Source organism: Chelonoidis abingdonii, chromosome 2 (assembly GCF_003597395.2).
Source record: "Chelonoidis abingdonii isolate Lonesome George chromosome 2, CheloAbing_2.0, whole genome shotgun sequence".
NCBI classification, from domain to species: Eukaryota; Metazoa; Chordata; order Testudines; family Testudinidae; genus Chelonoidis; species Chelonoidis abingdonii.
The window spans coordinates 7,508,072-7,526,314 of record NC_133770.1 but is presented as its reverse complement, the minus strand read 5'-3'; the positions used below and the strand labels follow the sequence as shown (position 1 = coordinate 7,526,314).

General features: G+C 50.0%; 2 protein-coding genes across 3 annotated transcripts in view; one reads left to right on the top strand and one right to left on the bottom strand.

Moving 5' to 3' along the window:
• ALS2CL (ALS2 C-terminal like) overlaps positions 1–1,673 on the bottom strand; it is a 66,659-nt gene extending 64,986 nt beyond the window's left edge. For both annotated transcript variants that reach the window (XM_032778905.1, XM_032778906.1), the window contains exon 1: positions 1,607–1,673. In XM_032778905.1, coding sequence (XP_032634796.1) covers positions 1,607–1,633 — 27 coding nt within the window. In that variant the 5' untranslated portion in view covers positions 1,634–1,673. The remainder of the gene's footprint in view (positions 1–1,606) is intronic.
• A 7,483-nt stretch (positions 1,674–9,156) lies between these two features.
• The window catches only part of TMIE (transmembrane inner ear), a 64,354-nt gene continuing 55,267 nt past the window's right edge, over positions 9,157–18,243 (top strand). The window contains exon 1 of the mRNA XM_075063378.1: positions 9,157–9,345. Coding sequence (XP_074919479.1) covers positions 9,256–9,345 — 90 coding nt within the window. The 5' untranslated portion in view covers positions 9,157–9,255. The remainder of the gene's footprint in view (positions 9,346–18,243) is intronic.

Genomic DNA, 18,243 nt, shown 5'->3' with positions numbered 1-18,243 from the left:
CAGATTGCTCTGAATCAGTGTCCTGCCCTCGACATTATTTACCAATTCCCCAATTTTTGGGTCATCTGCAAACGTTATCAGTAAGGATTGTGTGTTGCCCTCCAGGTCAGTGATAAAAATATTGACTAGCATATGGCCTAGAACCAGTCCCTGCAGGACCCCGCTGGAAATATACCTGCTCAATGATAAATCCCCATTTACAATTATATTTTAAAGACCTATCAGTTAGCCAACTGTTAATCCATTTATTGTGTCCATGTTAATTTTATATCTTGCTAGTTTTTTTTTTTAACTCCAAATGTCTCACAGTATCAAGTCAAGCACCTTAGAGAAGCCTAAATATATTACATCAACACTATTACCTTCAATCACCAGACTTGTTTTAAAAAAAAAAAAAAAAAAAAAAAAAAAAGACATCAAGTTAGTTTGCTGAGATCTATTTTCCATAAACCCACATTGATTGGCACTAATTACCCTTCATTAATCGAGTCCTGTATCAGCTGCTCCATTAGCTTCCCTGGGGTTGAGGTCAGACTGACAGGTCTAGAATTACCCAGGTCACTCCAGAACTGGGAACAGAAGCAGCCATTTCAGCAGAGGTGAGGGTTTTAGGGGATTAGAGAGGGGCCGTTTAAGGAGCTCACACGCACACACATACTGGCAGCCCGGGAGAAAGCATGAAATACAATGGACTAGTAACTAGTGGGCAGCAGAGGCAGAAGGGATGTGGGTCAGGACCCGCAGAAGGCATAAAGCCTGGTCCACATCTCCCCCTGGCACAGGTTAATGTTACATGCATCTCCCTGCTTCTCTTCTACTGCTGGTTCCCATGCCTTTCGTCAGGCAGAAATCAACAGGGCACCAACTTGTGCAGAAGGAGAGGGTTAGTTCCTGGTACAGTATTTATTGTGAGGATGGGCTGGATGGACTAGTGGATAAAATACTAGACCGGGGCTTAGGAGAGGTGTGGTCTGTTCCTGGCTTGGCCACTGTCTTCCTGTGTGACCTTGGCTACTGTGCCTCAGTTTCTCCTTCCACCCCGCCTCCCCAAATCTGTAAGATATGTATAGCACTTCCCTACTCCCAGGGAATGGTGAGGTTAGAAGGCATTAGTGACTGGGAGGTGCTGAGTTTTTATGGTGAGATCATACAAGTACATAGAGAGGCAATGCAAGAGAAAGCGTATTATTCGACAAGATTATTATAAAATTACTATGTTACTGCCTTCCTAGGATTTTGAAGGGCTTTTGGAACGTGAGTGGATTTCACCTCAACACACCCAGGAAATAAGCAGTGTCCTCGTTTTATAATTGGGCAAATAAAGATGACAGTTTCCTCAAGGCTGCCGCCTGGCTGACAGAACAGGTTCTATCCCTGACTCCTTGTCTTGCGCCTGATGCAGGATCCCTCCCACACAGCACCACTCTCCCACACAGCTGTAAGGAGATATTTGGCCACGGGAGTGACTCAACCCTTCTGAAAAATGTAGCTCCCTCCTGGGACAATCCACTCTGTTTCCCAAAATATCACTTGACTAGCAGCCTAGCTAGATTTTGTCCTAAAACAGAGTCACGCTAGCCGAAATGGAGCGAGACACGTTCCTTACCAGGGTGCAGGTTATCAGCCTGACCATGCAGCTCCATGGACTGGAGAGAGAAGTTGTTGACAGGAGCTGCCTGTTTTGATTTTTCAGCTACTTTATTTACTAGCTTTTTTTAACAAAAAAAATAACCAAGTAGTCACAGTCTTATCCCAAGGTGCACTGCAAAACATTCCCTGTCAACATGGAAACCGCTGGCAGGCGGCCCGAGCTTGGCAGGACTCCACATTAATGTTTAAACAAGTAACTTGACGCTTGAGTTGCTTTTTGGGAATTTAAAAGGAAAGCGTATCTACAGGACACAGAATATTTGGGGTTTCTGTATAAATAGACAGGGAAGTGATTCTGCCCTGACACAGAGATGTTATCATACTTCTGTGCATAGTTAGAGAAGGAAACTGTCACTATGGTATAGATAGCTTAGCAGGGTCATAATTCGACTAATGAAGATGAGAAATACTATGTACGGTCTCTATACTGCTCCTCCAGTGGACATATTTCAAGTTGAATCCATCACTGGGGCACACCCTGCCTTCAATTGCCAATACTCTTCCTCCTGCATTTTAATTTTGTAATTGCCATTTATTTCTGTTGGTCTAGAGAGCATACTTTGCTGCCCCGCCCCAGTGCCTGAGCTCCTCTGCCTTTATTCTCACAGTGCCCATGAGAGAAAGCAATGCTATTATCCCCACTGCTCAGATGGGAAACTGAGGCACAAACAGGCTAAGTGGCTTGCCCTAGGTCACACATTTAGCTAGGCTTGGCAAAATTTGTTTATTATTTCAATGAATATCAATGTTTGGGAAAAATGCTTAAAATAATCTATCAATTTAAAATGTCCAAGTTGCAAGATATTACGAGTAGGGTCTACCACATCTGCAGCTGTGAACACAAGTAATGGACCAAGACAACTGATCTTCTGTGTACTTTTACCCGATACAATGGTAAAAATACACAGCCTCTCTCAAACCGGGGGTCTTGACCCAAAAGGGGGTTGCAAGTCTATTGTGGAGGAAGGGGTCGCAGTATTGCCACCCTCACTTCTGCACTGCCTTCAGAGCTGCGTGGCAAGACAGCTGTGGCTGCTGGCCGGGTGCCTGGCTCTGAAGGCAGCGCTGCTCCCAGCAGCAGCAGCGCAGAAATAAAGGAGGCCTGGAATATACAACTGTATGAACACAGCTGCAAAATCTGCCATTGATGCCCTGACCAACTTGCGAAAAATGTGGGATTTTGGAGATCTAAGTAGACCCCTAATTATGAGGGGGTCAGACAATAACCCATGACAGTAGATGCTGACATTCAAACTTAAAGCCTTATAGGCATTAAAACACAATGTCATCACCACATGTCAAAGTAAATATCCTTACATCAAACTCATAAGTCCTCAGCAGCATTTTTCTTACTTTGCTGATCATTAAATTTCTATCCTCTTCAATGGAAATGTTGTCTCAAGGTGGGTACAACGAAATTGGCGTTTGCCAATAAAATCCGATCCTTCCAAGCCTATCTACAGCAGAAGAGGGACTTGACTCTGGTCCAGACTGCCTCATTTTCTCTTGAGGGTATCTAAATCACAGCTTAATCTTTATATGATAATGTGGTATTATCTGGTAGGAGGTAGAGCTGGCTGGAAGATCGCCAGTGGAACAAACATTTTTCGATCAGAGAATAAAAGTGTCAGAAACCAAAACATCACACACAGACTGCCAGCTCAGCTAGTTCACATGCCCAGCTCCCCAGCATCTGCTTGGGAAACTGACAGGACTTCCAGGCTCTCTTCCCAGGCTCCTAGGCTTCTCCTCCACTCACCTTGTGCACTGCCAAGCTCTCACTCCCCCAGACTCTCCCACCCTGGGCACACCGATCCCATGGCAGCCCCGATTCCCAATGTCCACAGCTCTGTGGCAGCCCACCAGGTGAACTATCCTGGAGCTGAGGCTCCATTCCTTTTCATGGCAGATTTCAAAATCTGGGTTTTATTCGGAATCATATTGAAACCCAACTTTGGAAATATTAAAATCCTCCGTGAAACGGAATTCCCTTTCTCTGCACAGTGCCAAGGCTGGTTGGTAAAGATATTTATTTGGCAAGATGAAGGTAGAGTGACCAGACAGCAAGTGTGAAAATCAGGACAGGATGTGGAGGGTAATAGAAGCCTATATAAGAAAAAGACCCAAAAATCGGGACTGTCCCTATAAAATAGGGACATCCGGTCACCCTAGATGAAGGACATGTCCTTTATTTTTTTCAAGATGTTACCAAAGATTCAAGCTACAATGGCAAGCTGAGTAGCCTCTGTGGTTTCACTAAAACAACATGCTGCTCATCTTAATGAGGGCTCCAAGAAGAGTTCCTATTGGGCTGTGATAAAGCCCAGTCAAAGAGTGTGGAACAAGTGGGAGATCTATACCTTTGTTTTCCTTAGTTACATAAAGGCACTTTCTCCAAACTCACATGGGGAGCTGGAACAATTTGTATAGTGGGGGTACCGAGAGCCATTTAACCAAAGTAAACCCTGGATATAATGGAAACCACTTAAAACCAGGGCATGTTGCAGTTCCAGCACCTATGAACTCACAAGTCCTGCAATATTCCCCAAAGCTTCAGCTTCTGGAGTCTGGGGATCCCATAAGAATCAACTCTCAGTGAAGCAAGAAGTTTCTAGCCCCCATGGCTGTACAGAAAAGCTGGAGAATCATGAACCCTCTAAAGACGTGACAATCAAAAGGCAAATAAGGAGAACCCCAACTTTTTTTTAAAATCTCATTTTGAAGGCCCTAGCTTATTATTTTGGAAATGGCAATACTGCTTTTCAATGACCACAGCCAAAGGCAGCCCTTGGTAAACAAGCGTCCAAGTGCATTTGCTGCAAAGATCTCAAGTTTGGTCCCTGAAAACTTTACCTGTGTACGAATACCACAACTACAGCTGTGGTGGCTAAGATCTCGACTAGGGAGTATGCTCTCCAGGAAATTCAAAGATCGCTGCCATTCATCAAGCTTTCCAGGAGCAGGCCATCTCTTACAAAGTTTGTACAGCACCAAGCACACTTGATGTTGCTTGTCTAGAAGTATTTTTAGGAGTCCTGAGGATATGTTCTCTGGTGGCAGAGTTAATTTAACAGTACCCAGGGAAGGGATAACTCCCTGAGATCCCAGCAAATCAACCTCACACTCCCTTCAGTCTGGAAATTGGGGGGTTTGCTGGAAAAAGATATGAACTGCACTGAAAAGGGCAACTCTTTCGTGCCATAAATAAGACAATAGTAGGTGTCTATTGCATTCCGTCTGGGTGTAGCAAAACAAAGTTTGATAAAGATACAGTAGGTCCATTTTATTGTTATTCTAACAGCTTTGGAGTCTAGCTGAGACTTTTTTTTCCTTTTTTTAAAAAAAGGAGATAAATAGGACTAGTTTAGTTCTTCTTCCCCAAGGGTTCACAAATCCCATTTGGAATCTGGGAAAAATGGACGAGCCTTTGGCCACTGCTGCAGCTTCTGTATTATTTCCTGCCTCCTCAGTGCCACCTCATGGCTTCTCTTGGTAAGGCAGGGAAATGTAGGAGCAGAGGATTTCCCACTATCACTATGTCTGTCCAGGGCACTGAATCGGCTGGCAGCATGGGAAGGGTCAGCATTTAGGCTTTAATGGGTGGTTTTCTCTAATGTTATACTTAGAGATTTCCCTCCTCCACTGCTCCCAGCGCCATAGGCTGATCACGAATGGGGACACAGGCAGACCAGCTTTGCCTAGACTGTTTGTAACTCACCATATACACATGGAAATATTTCCTTTTGTGCTTGATCTATAATCAGGGACTTGCGTAAAGCAGCTAAGCCATGATACATGTGGCTACAACACCTGGGGAGAACAGCAGATTTGAGAATCTCCACCTTCCTCCCTGTTCTTTATTGTTGGGGAGGTGATCCCACAAGGTGATCCCATCCTCCAAGAACAAGTATATGTCCTTGCCTGACTCCTGGCCAGACATGACCGGATCCCCTCAGAGAAAAAAAGAGCTACAGAGGGCAGGATGTAGCTGCTAGTACAAGCATTCAAAAATCGTCATAGGCCCCATAAAATCTTGAGTGACTTAAAAATATAAAACAAGTTTGGGGTCTTCATTTACTGTTTTTGAGCTGGGGGATGGAGGTGTGAGGGAAAGGTAGGGGCATAGTTTAAGCTTTTCCTCACAGCTCATGCGTTAGAAGCTTATTTGAAGGTGAAAGCCTAGATTGCCCTGTACAATATGCCTCCAGGAGCTGGGGCTTCAAGATGACAAAATATCACAAGACACAGGATTAAAAAAAAAAAATCACTTGAGCTGGCAAGCCTGAATTACCCCGAGGGAACGTGTCTAGAGCGTTGGCCTTTTGACTACTGCTGGTTGGGAATTTGTCCTGGAAGGTGTTTTTTTTTTTTTTTTTTTTTTAATAAACTGGAAAATGCTGATTTGTTGAAACAAACGTGTTATGGGACCAGATTGGTGTCAATGGAAAACACTTTCACTGGGAAGGTCTCAGGTCCAGGATGGAATTTCTGGTCAAAAATGAAACTGAATGGCCAATAGGCTGATCACAAGGGAGAGCCCCCCCTATCCAGTCAGTCCCTGCTGGCAGCAGAATTTCTTACCTCCCTTACTCTGAATCAGGAGGAGAAGGGACTTGAGCCTGGAGCTCCCACATCCCAGGTGAAGGCCCTGATCACTGGGCTATTTGCTATTGCAGAGTGCAGTCTGCCCCATTAAAAGGTTTCATTTGTTCTGCATTAGAAAGCAGCCAAATTTGTCATGAAATGGAATTCTTGGTTTTCCCCACCAGCCCCAACTTTAACAACCTTATTGCTAACACACCTTGGTATCCCTTTCATCTGCATGATGGGGCCTGTAACAATCCAGCACCCCGGGCATTGATTTAGTACTAGCTCCACGGATAGTTTCCCCTACTAACTCAGCAGCCCGCACAGATTCTTGCAGTAGCTGGGAGTTCCGGGCAGGTTTTTGGTCCAAGTCACCTTTTTGATCAAACCTGCTTCGGGTTCATTTACATCAGAACGTTTACCAGCAGCTTTGTACTCCTATAGTTCTACCTAGACGACACCCGCTGGGGATATTCTTAGTCCAGAGTAAGGGCTTGGCTACACTTGCAAGTTGCAGCGCTGGTGAGGGGGTTACAGCGCTGCAACTTACCAGGTGTCCACACTTACAGAGCTCAGCCAGCGCTGCAACTCCCTTCCTGCGCCTGAGCTGTACACCTGGTCTGCTACGGGTGTAGCGAATCCAGCGCTGCTCATGCAGCGCTGCTCATCAGGTGTGGACACTCACCAGCGCTGTTATTGGCCTCCAGGGTTTAGGAGGTATCCACAATTTCTGTATACAACAAACGGAAGGTACTCCCGGAGCCTACTTATCTAAAAACAACACAGCTGCTCTTTGCTGCAGTGAGCGAGCGAGCCGAGGCTTGGAATGTTCACAGCTGTTGCTTGAGGAGACAAACAGCACGGGGGGGGGCGGGAGAGGGGGGGAGTCCGTCGGAGAAGCTGCTTATCTGGTCTGAAGCCTTTTACATTTAGAAGTGATTGAGAGAGGGGTGGGGAAATGGCCGAATTGCAAGGCAGGGACTCAGCAACACAATGTCTGCTCCAAAAATCCACTCTCTCTGTCTCCCGACGACTCCCTGTCACTCCACCCACCACCGCTCTTTTGAACGTGCAAGGCAGGGAGCTGTGCACAATGTCTGCTCCAAAAATCCACTCTCTCTGTTCTCCGCAAGTCCCTGTCACACTCCACCGCCCCCCTTTGAAAAGCACGTTGCAGCCACTTGAACACTGGGATAGCTGCCACAATGCAGCCACTCCCAACAGCACGCAATGCTGCAAATGTGGCCATACTGCAGCGCTGGTCGCTGTCAGTGTGGACACACTGCAGCGCTGGCCCTACACAGCTGTACGACCACAGCTGTAACTACCAGCGCTGCAAAAATGTAAGTGTAGCCATGCCCTAAGTGTCTTTTTCCAGGTTAGTTCAAACCGCTTTCAGAGTGGCACAGACTTGAGATCAGATGAGGCCTGATAGCATATGACTGCAAAGCCTTTTGGGATGAAAGCTGCCTGATAAATGTAGCACATTAAAAATTCCTCTCTGCAGCTATTGACCCTGCCGGTATTAGCTAGCTAAAACACGGATTACACATAGCTTTGCTTGCTGCCAGTGCCGGGTTTACAATGGCTCCAGTGGCACCACAGAGCCGGGCCCATGCTTAGAGGGCAACCTGGCCTACTCCGCTTGCACTGCGCCCTGAGACCCCGCTGGCTCCCCCTGCCCACCACTTGTTCCTCTCAGCCAGCGGGCAGGCGAAGGGCTCCTCTCCACCCCGGCCCCACTCCCTGCTCCTCTCAGCCTCCTGGCCGGACTCCAGTGCACCTTTGGCTCTGGGCAGTCTCTATTTCCCCACCACCTGTGGGGCCCCGCCTGTCAGCTGAGCAGCCCAAACTGGTGCAGAAGCCTGGCCAGTCTCAGCCAAGTGTGTGAGGGGGAGACAGTGTAGCTGGCTTGGCTGGGCCCCTCCAGGCAAGTGCATCTTTAGGGACCCCAGTCAGGGCAGGTCCTGGCCTGGCAGATTGCACCACTCCTGAGGGGAGTGAGCGATTCCCGGCCTTGGGACCGGCACTGGCTGCGCTGCCAGCTCAGCCTGGCAGACAGTCACCTCCCAGCAGGGCCGGTCAGTGCAGCCTGGAGGCAAGGCTTCGGGGAGTGGGTCTGTGGGGTGTATGGTGGGCGGGGCTAGGCTGTGAAGGGGCAGGGAGGGTGTGTGTGTTGGGGCATTAGGAACTGGGGGTTCTGTGGGGGGGTGCTGGGCACTTGTGGTGGGGCTGTGGGCAGGGGTGGTATTGTGCAAGGCGCTGTGCATTTGTGGGTGGGTCTGAGGTGGCGCAGGGTATAGTGGGTCTGGGGGAGTCTCTGGCCATAGGGAGTCAGGGGGCGTTGGGTGGGGCTCTGTGGCATGGCATAGGCCCACCCCTGAGGGAAAGGGGCAGGCTGGCAGCACAGGGCCAGGCAGGCCACGGTGTGTCTGGCAATGGCCGGTTTGTAAATAGCCATTCCCTCTGGCTGGCCCCTCACTCCAGGGACCGACCCCCTCACACCATGCTCCATTGCCTCCATGGGGGCCCACAAAGATGTTTGGCACTGAGCCCACATAAGGTTAATCCGGCCCCACTTGCCGCCCTTCTGGTTAGGGAAGAGACATTGCTATCGACCAGCCAGGAGAAAACAAGAGAGGAGAGCTGGAATCAGTCATCAGCTGCATGGATGCAGGGCTGTAATAAGTAAATAGCTTCCACTTCCGGGGAGTGGGGTCTGGTCTCCAGTCGCCACCTTGCTGGCAACGTTAGAGCTCAGAGCACTGCCACCCCTCGGCCCAGAGCATTCTGTAAGCGACACCGATCACTGATCTAATTAATTAATGACTCCCCAAGGCTGGCGCTGCGGCTGCCGGACTAGAAAGCAAGGCTGCAAGGAGTGGAAAGGACCGTATGGGGTAGCTTCTGGCAGATGCCGAGAGCGCTGCAGGAAGCTAGCAGGCTATCAATCACCCTCCCTGCTTGGGCTCCAGTACAGAGAGCAAGCGAGAGAGACAGACAGGCAGAGGAAATAAGATGGCGTGGGATCAGCATCCTCTCTGCTGGCAAAGGTGCTCTGCCCTCCTGCTGTCTTACTCCAGAGTGGCCATGAGCCAGTTAATAGAGGTAAGAGACCTCCCCCACTTGGACTGGGAGAACGGGGGCTACTGGTGGTGCAGATGGCAGGTTGCATGTAGCTTGTTGTCTTTGCATGTTACCCAGGGAGGACCAATGTGGAAAGTGGCGAATTTAAGGTAGCTCGGAGGAGTTAGAGGTTTGCTTAGTTGAAGCTTGTTGCTTCTAGCAGGCCTGTGCTCAAGGGATGCACCTGGATACTATTGTACCTTTAAGGTGGTTAACAGTCAAGTAAAGGCAGCCAATAGTTAGGAGTCATTCTACAGTGGCTAATGGCTATGACAGACTGTACCTCTGACTTCCCTTATTTCCTCTCCTGCATCCAAAGTGGTGCTGCCAAGAGCATCTTTCCACACCCCTCCTCCTCACTCCCTCCACTGGCTTTCTCTCCTGCATCACACACTAGCGCCTTCTCCTTCCCTTCAGCCCCCTGCACAATTTCACCCTGCCTGCATCTCATCCCACTAGCCCTAGCCACACCACCCTCTAACCCGTCTCCTTGGCGCCATTCCTTCTCCTCTGAGGCGTCACACGTTCCTCCACGTGGCCCTCTTCTCTGAGCCCTTCACAATTCACCCAGCCAGCTCATTCGCCTCTCAGCACCCAGGGGGCAAGTCCTCCACCCTGAACCCTTCCAAACTCTGTCAGCACCCCTCTGCTGGGCCCTAGGGCTCCCTGATAGGCCTCCCCTTCTGCATTCAGCCCTCAGGCTGTTCACAGCACCTCCTGCTAGGCAGGTATTCACCTGGGCAAACGGCCCTCTGAGCTCCCTGTGGAAAACACCTTGTCCTCTAGGTCACCCTCAGCCCAGCTGGAGGGGGGAGGAGAACACACTGAGGAAACTTCATGGCTCGTTACTACAAACTGGCAGGCAGTGGCTATAACTTCTTAGTTCAAAACAGAGGCCTGCACTAAAGCACAAGCAAAAAACCAACAACTACTGCCATAATCATTGTATCTAGCCCAGCAGTTCTCAGTCGCCTCTGGCCAGACTAAGGTCTGGGAGGGGTCAGTCTATGCCTGCTGCCTCCCATTCTCAAAGGATGCTGGGATGCAGAGCAAACCAGTTTCCCCAGTGGGTCAGGCGATACGCTACCACCTCCACAGCGACTAACACCAGGGACCTCTAAAGCTTTAAGGCTTGGGCTACAAGATCTAGGGTCCAGACTGGGAGGCTGTTACAGAGGGACACATTGACCGGTGGGTGACACCTCACTGAGTAGGAGATTAGCAACACCAGCACAGCAGAGGGAAGAGAAACCCGAGTGCTGTAACAGCATGACATGGGAGCCAGCGATTAACAGTCTGTTTCTATCCTCCAGGTCATCTTGGCTGGGAACTTCACAGCATGTGGGCCGCAGGTTTTAGTAGCTAGCTATCACCTAGTGGCTAACTTGAGCTTTAGGTCACAATAGGGACTCCCAGACTGTGACCTGAGCTTTGCCACTGACTTACTATGTGCCCTTGGTCAAGTCACTTAGACCAGTATATTCAAATGGGTCCACTAACTTCACATGTCAAGCTGGACATGCCTAGGGCTATTGCACCTGCAGCCTCCGTTGAAACCAATGGGAACAACAGCCCCATCTGAACACCAGGCCACAAGGATCAGACTCTTCAGAGTGCTTCGCACTCAAAGCTGACATGTTTCACAGAGATGCAGCAATTTCCAAGGGAAGGTTTTAATGCTTCCAGGTCACTTCCCCAGACAGACACCCCAACTGAAAGCCAGACATCTCCAAACCAAAAACCAGCCATTTCTGGCCACGCCGATTTCTAAAGGTTTTGTCTCCGTGTCAGTGTGGAGCAAAGACACATTTTGAAACTTTGAAATTTGCCCCAAGACTGAACTGTCAGCCTCCAGCCAGCTCTTCTCATGGCAACACATGCAGCCGGATGTTCAGAGGCCTCAGCAAGCAACAGGCTGAGCCCTCTGGAAAATCTGACCGCATATGGTGCCTTGAGAAGAGCAGAAGTCTTCTGAAAGCGCGACCTCCGTTGTGGGTGCTGGGTTCTTAAAACTCTGGTACCATCCCCCCAAAGTTGGGCACCCAAAAGGCAAAGCACTCAAGCTCCGTGAGCACATTTCAGCTATTGGCCTTAACATGAGCGCCTAGAGCCTCCCTTTGAGGAGGCTAGCCTCCAGCTCTTTCCCTTCCACCCATGCTCCATGGCCAGAGCCCCAAGAACCCCCTGCCCCTGGGCTGGAGAAGCACTGAGCACCCACTCCCTCCCCACCACTAACGGCCAGACAGGCATCGTGCCTCCCCTCCCCTCCCCGGACCCAACCCGCCCAGGGGAAAGCGTCTATTAGAAGATGTTTTTGATATGTCCCATGCAGGTTCCAGGGCAGCTGAGGAGGGGATATATGCCTCAGCCACCCCGGAACCTGCATGGGGCATAATAAAGCAAAATCTTTGCTGACAAACCCTGCAACCAGGGCTCCCAGTGGCCACAGCACAGCCTCCCCTGGTCTATTATACCCACCACCCATGGGCCTTAGTCTCAGTCTCCACTTGTAAAGGCTGCATAATTACAGGCTGTTCCAAACACCTGCAACCGCTAAGTGGTGTTACCTCAAATGACTCACTGGGCCTTAACGGTGCGATCGAGAGACGGAAAACTGAGACACCCAGCACCTTTAATTCATGCTTAGCCAAGCTGTTCAAATGAACCCTGCAAAGATGAAAAGGATTAAGCAGCAAAATGTTTCACTGAGCACAAGAGAGCAGGGGCGACAAGTTGTACGGGCCCATGTAACACCGACAGACCCTGGGACAGAACCAGGGACCTCTGGAGCTTTGTGCATGAGCCTTTACTGCATGAGCTAAAAACCACTTGACTGTTAGCTAAGGCTGCAGAGCAAACTCATTAATTTCTTTTCAGAGCCATAGCCCTGTTAGTCTGTATCAGCAAAAAGAACAAGGATTACTTGTAGCACTTTAGAAACTAACAAATGCACACATCCGATGAAGTGGGTTTTGGGCATAAGCTTTCATGGGCTAAAACCCACTTCATTAGATGCATGCATTTGTTAGTCTCTAAAGTGCCACAAGTGCTCCTCATTCTTTTTTCATTAATCTCTCTCTTAAGACAGAACCCCCATACCCAGAATGTGTGTAGGTTACACCAGGGCTCCAGCAAATTCAAGGCCCAGGGGGGACCCAGCTCACCAATATTTGGGGCCAGGTCTCTCCCCCAGCCCTGCCCCCATGCGCCTCTCCTGAGCATCCGCCCCCAGCAGCTCCGCAGTGTGCTCCCTCACTGCTGCAGTCGGCTATAAGGGAGCGGTGCCGGGGGCAGTGGAGGCGGCGCCTGTGCCTGTGGAGGAAGGAGGTGCATGGCACACCCCCACACCCTCCAGCAGGCAACTGAGTCATCTCCGGGGGTCTTAGCCTGGCTGGACCTCCTGAGCAGCAGCCGGTGGGGGGTTGGGTGAGTATCGTGCCGGGGGGAGGGAGGCCCCCCTGTTTGCTGCTGCTGCCAGCAGAGAGAGGGCTGGGAGTCATCCTCCTCTCTGGCTCCAAGCTCTGGGACAGCCTGTCTGCCACACCCCAAACCCCCTCCTGCACCCCAGCCCTATCCCAGCCCAGAGCCGACATCCAGCACCCAAACTCCCTCCCAGAGCCTGCAGCCCTACCGCACCCAAACTCACTCTCTCAGAGCCTGCACCCCAAACCCCCTTCTGCACCCCAACCCTCTGCCCCATCCCAGAGCCTGCACCCAAACTCTGTCTCAAAGTCTCGCATCCCTCCACCTCACACCCCTCTGGCACGCAAACTTCCTCCCAGAGCCTCCACCCCAAGCCCCCTCCCAGAGCCTTAGGTAGGTGTGTGGGGGGTCGGGGGGAGACTTGGACCCGATCTGGGCACCACCAAAAATTATACAAACCTGCCACCCCTACCCTTATGGAACAGCAGAAGGGTGGTCTGGTGGTTAGTGAGGCTTCCTGGGGCTTTGGAGATCTCAGTTCAAGTCCCTACACTTGTTAATTCCCCATATGCCTTGGGCAAGTCACTTAGCCCCTATACTCCACACGCAGGGATAACAGCACTGCCCAGCCTCCCAGGGCTGTTGAGAGGATAAATATATTCCTGGCTGTGAATCACTCATGTTATGAGAAGGGGGGGACAGATGGAGACCTCAGCTCGATGGAAAGGCTGTCTTCAGAACACAAGACAGGGGTCCAGAAAAAAAGTAAAGACCAAGGCCTATGTGGACACTGGCAATTGAACAACAAAAGATGTTGTCGCTGAGAGCTGCTTATTCCCCCAAAAGACAAAAGTTTTGCCACAGCAAGCGTCAGTGCGAACAGCATGATGCCATCAGGAGTGCTCTCCTGTCGAGAGCACGAATGCCTGGTCATTGGGGGTAGAAGTAGAGTGACCAGACAGCAAATGTGAAAAATTGGGACAGGGGGTGGGGGGGGGTAATAGAAGCCTATATAACAAAAAGGCCTAAAAATCAGGACTGTCCCTATAAAATCGGGACATCTGGTCACCCTGGCTGGAAGTATTTTGTCAGCAAAACAGCAGCTACACTGCCCAACTATTAGCAACACAGTTGTCTCTCTAAAAGCTGCATAGTGTAGACAAAGCCTGAAGGATTGTCAGGATCACATAGATACTTTCCTACAGCCAGGAGAGGAGCTCAGATAGCTACAGTGAGTCAGCTTCCATGAGAATATCAGGGTTGGGGAAGGGACCCTCAGGAGATCATCTAGTCCAACCCCCTGTTCAAAGCAGGGCCAATCCCCAGACAGATTTTCCCCCCAGATCCCTATATGGCCCCCTCAAGGATTGAACTCACAACCCTGGGTTTAGCAGGCCAGTGCTCAAACCACTGAGCTATCCATTACACTGCACCCATTTAAAGCCACTTTGTGTCTGCATCATGTCTCCATCCCCCTGGTCCCCTGGCACAGTCCCAGTGTCGATCAGCTGTGAATTCCAGCAGTATGCAACTTACAAGGGGCAAGCTGGTAACAGCCTACCCCATGGTGCTTTGCCTACCAACATGAGAGGCTGAGAGCACTGAAGGGACCCCGGGGCGGGGCGGGGCAGGCATGCCTTACATCACTGCCTAGAACCACCTCAGGGGTCTGAATCACCTCTCAGACATCAGCATTAACATCTAGGGAGTCAGTCCACATTTATACTAGGACAGAGTATCATCCCCTTTGTATTTCAGGGCCACCCACAGCTAGGCTATGAAAACATTATAGCTAGTTGTAGGACAAGAGACTCATAAAGCTTTGCTTCAGAAAAAGTATAGAGAAAAGTCTCTGTCCTAGGGTGACCAGATATCCCAATTTTATAGGGATAATACCGATATTTGGGACTTTTTTTTTATATGGGCTCCAATTATCCCCCACCCCATCCCCATTTTTCACACTTGCTATCTAGTCACCCTACTATCCTTACCTGATCCTCCTGCTGCTACAAACTTAGCCTACTCAAATGCTAGTGGATCAGTCTGTGTGTTTCCTGATCACTCCCATATTATCTTGCTGTTACATAAAGGATTTGCACATTCACCTTTTTATTCCCCTCAGAGGGCTTTTTCCACCCCATTATTCTTTTTACCTGGACTTTGTCTTCTGCTAAAACGTTTCTGTCTTGTGCTCTGGGCCTGCGTCCTTACACTTTGAAGAGGCAAAGCAGCCCAGATGCAAACAAGAACTGGCCTGAGAAACAGAGTCCTCAGCTCTGCTCTCTTTCATTGAAGTGCCCTCCCCCACCATTTTAGGGTGGAGTTTGTAGCCATCAAACCAATGGTTGGCTTGAAGAGTTTCAACAGCAGGTTTAACTCCACCCTAATGGAGAGACGCAGCAAGAAAGACCTCTTTAAAAAGGCCTGGGTTGGGTGGAGGTGTTAGAGGGCTAGAAGGTTCACCAGGTGTTTCTCATTCAGTGGATGGTTCAGTCAGTTCAACCCCTCTTTAAGTGTCGATGTTGTGTTTGAGGAGAGTCCTAGCATTCTTGGTGTGAACTCTTGCAAATTCAAATACACATCTGGAGTTGAATTCTATCCTTTTTGCTCTTCAGGCATTTAGAGCCAGAGGTACAAAGGGATTTAGGCACCCCTGCAATCCAACCCCCCCCTGCTCAGCTGCCACCTAATCCTGTAGAAGCTTAAACTCACTGGCACCTAACTGCTGTAGAAGGTGCCCCACAGCTTAAGTTTCTGCCTCCGCCCATGCACCCTGCTGCCTGTCTCACCCCTAAACACCAGCACAAACCAGGAAAGATGAACATTCCTCTGCTGCCCTTCCTCAATGGGAAAGGAGACAAGATTTGACCAGGGATCCCCTGCCTCTCAGTACAGTGCTCTAACCACCGATCTACAGAGTGAGTCTCGTGCTGTGTCTGGCCCAATTACTATTTAATTATTTAATTGGAGTAGCCTGGCTTCAACAGGAAAGACTGATAAAGCCCCACCGAAGAATCCCAAAGTGTTCACGCAAGACAGAGGGGTTCCCTAGCCAAATCCTGTCCCCTCAGCAGGTTGAGGGGAATTGCACCAGAGACTCCTACAATCTAATTAGCTATTCTAATCACAAGGCTAATGGTTAGACACTACGGCAGAGGTGGGCAATTATCTTTTGTCAAGGTCCAAATTTCTTGGTCAAGGTATAGGCAAGGTGCTGACCCCAGAGACAATTTGAAAAAAAAAACCACACCACCACCATTAATGGTAATGGGTAAATAAAAAGACTTCAGGGTCCATTCAAAAGCATCTGGCAGTCCAGATTTGGCCCCCAGTCTGCCTAGTCACTAACCCTGAGCTAGAGCTCCTGCTGCTTTCTTTTCCCATCCCCTGCTCCCAGCAGGAGCCTAACTCATTCTCACAAGAAGCAGCTTAGGAGCCTAAGTCACCTGCCTCCAGGGGAGGAGTTCCCAACTAGAGACTGCAAGAAGAACAAGGCACCTTGCTGCAGTCTGGGCTTAGACATCAAACCAGGGGAGCTGGAGCCCTCCCAAAAGTGGGGGGAGGAGGACTCACCCCCTAAGGCCCTACCCCTGGCCAAGCCAGAAGCCAGAACAGGGCCGGGAGCCCACCCCGTGGCGGGCAAAAGCAGCCTCCTGCTCATGTCTCAGGCCCACCACCCAAGGCAGGAGGAGGGACCTAGGCTTCCCACAGCTGCCAGTGTGGCTCTCTCAGACCCAGTTCCGGCCAGGTGCAGGGATGCCTCAGAGCCACAGCCCAGGCTAGGTGGAGGGTCCGTGACTCCCCAGCTCCTCACAGTTGCCTGTGCAGCTCTTACCATGGCCGGGCTGCAGCTCTGAGTCCCACCCCCTGCTGGAGCCAGGTCAGGCATTGCTGTGCAGGCAGCTGTGGGGAGCCGGCATGGAGTTGTGGACCCTCCACCTGCCATGGGCCAGGTGGGGACATGGGCCAGGGGCTTCTCTCTGTCCCCCCTGCACTGTGAGCAGGTGGAGGGTCTGCCATGGCTCCCTACAGCAGGGATCCACTCTGGCCTGGCTCGGGGTGTGGGGCCTCGGGGAGAAGAGGAGGGGAAGGGGTCCACCCTGGGGAAAAGTGGACAGGCCAGTCTACTTTCAAAAAGTGCGTGGGTCCTGCCCCACCCCAGTTCTGTCACCATATACCCAGGAAAGGGGCAGGATTAGAACACAGCCCTCTCTGCAGCATTTCCCATTGGCTGCCCTAGTCAACCCTCTACCTAGCATGCTGCCTGTTGGGGATCCCATTGTTAGGTACCTCTCTCTCCCCATTCATCGCCCAGATGCCTAACTCAGGTGTTAGCGATCCCAATGTTGCTCCAGTGATTTTTCCAGGCTCCTAAAAATTAGGAACGCTCAGAGTTGCAACACTAAGGTCCCTTCGTGGATTCAGGTCTTCTCGTCTGTTGCTTTTTGCTGTTACACTCTGTTTAGACCAGGCATTTGGAGCCGTCCAATGACCAAAAAAAAGTCTGCACCAGGAAATGATGACCCAGACTGTGACCCCTCCTTACAACAAATAAACAAGACTTCCCTCCCCGGAAGCCATAAAGCAATAGACTCCTTGAAAGCTGTTTGTGAGTCCTACATCATGAACCCTGGTACTACCCCGAGAAAAGCGTCCTGCTTCTGGCCCACCAGCCTGCAGTGTCATTAATGTGTGAGCAGCCTGGACCTGAGAATAGAGGGAGCCCTCTTGTCTGCCAATTAGAAAAAAAGCACGGTTACCCACTCAATTTAAGGCACACAGCCTATACCCTACCAAGGGCTCAAGGCCTAGTCAATTTAGGTCCCTGCCCTTCCCAAGGGGCTCAGGGCTCTAAGAGACTGCGGAACCTTTTCCCAGTGAAAGAGCCTTACACAGCTGTGCTCTAAACATCTATTTATTAGCAACACACAGAACACAAATACCAAGCAAATCTCTTATCTTCACCACTCCCAATATACAGACAAAATTCACCTGATGGCCAGTCAGGATCCTCTCATCTGGGGGTTTCCAGCGATGCCTCCGCACATCATGGTCATGCAGAGGGGTCAGAGTTCTAGCAGCTTGGTGTTAAATTCCAGTCTGGAGATGTTTCCCAAAGAGCATTGTTTTTTTGTTACATTTTATAGGTAAAACTCGCTACCTTCTTTAACTTCACTAAACCGATCACATAATTCAGTACCCCAGGTAACAAAATTTAACCAATCACACACTGGCACCTATTTTTTCTCCTCCCTGCTCAAGTCTTTTTACATTTTATCTTTCATGCTCAAATTGTCACTTATTTATGACCTTCTTTCTTTGTGCAGATGGTCAGCATAAATCCACTGGTCAGAATTTATCTTATCTATTTTACCAATTCTTGGGGGCTTTCTGTTTCCTTCCTAAACTTCCCAGCACCTGGGTGTCTCTACTTTACAACCCTTGGTGTTATAACTC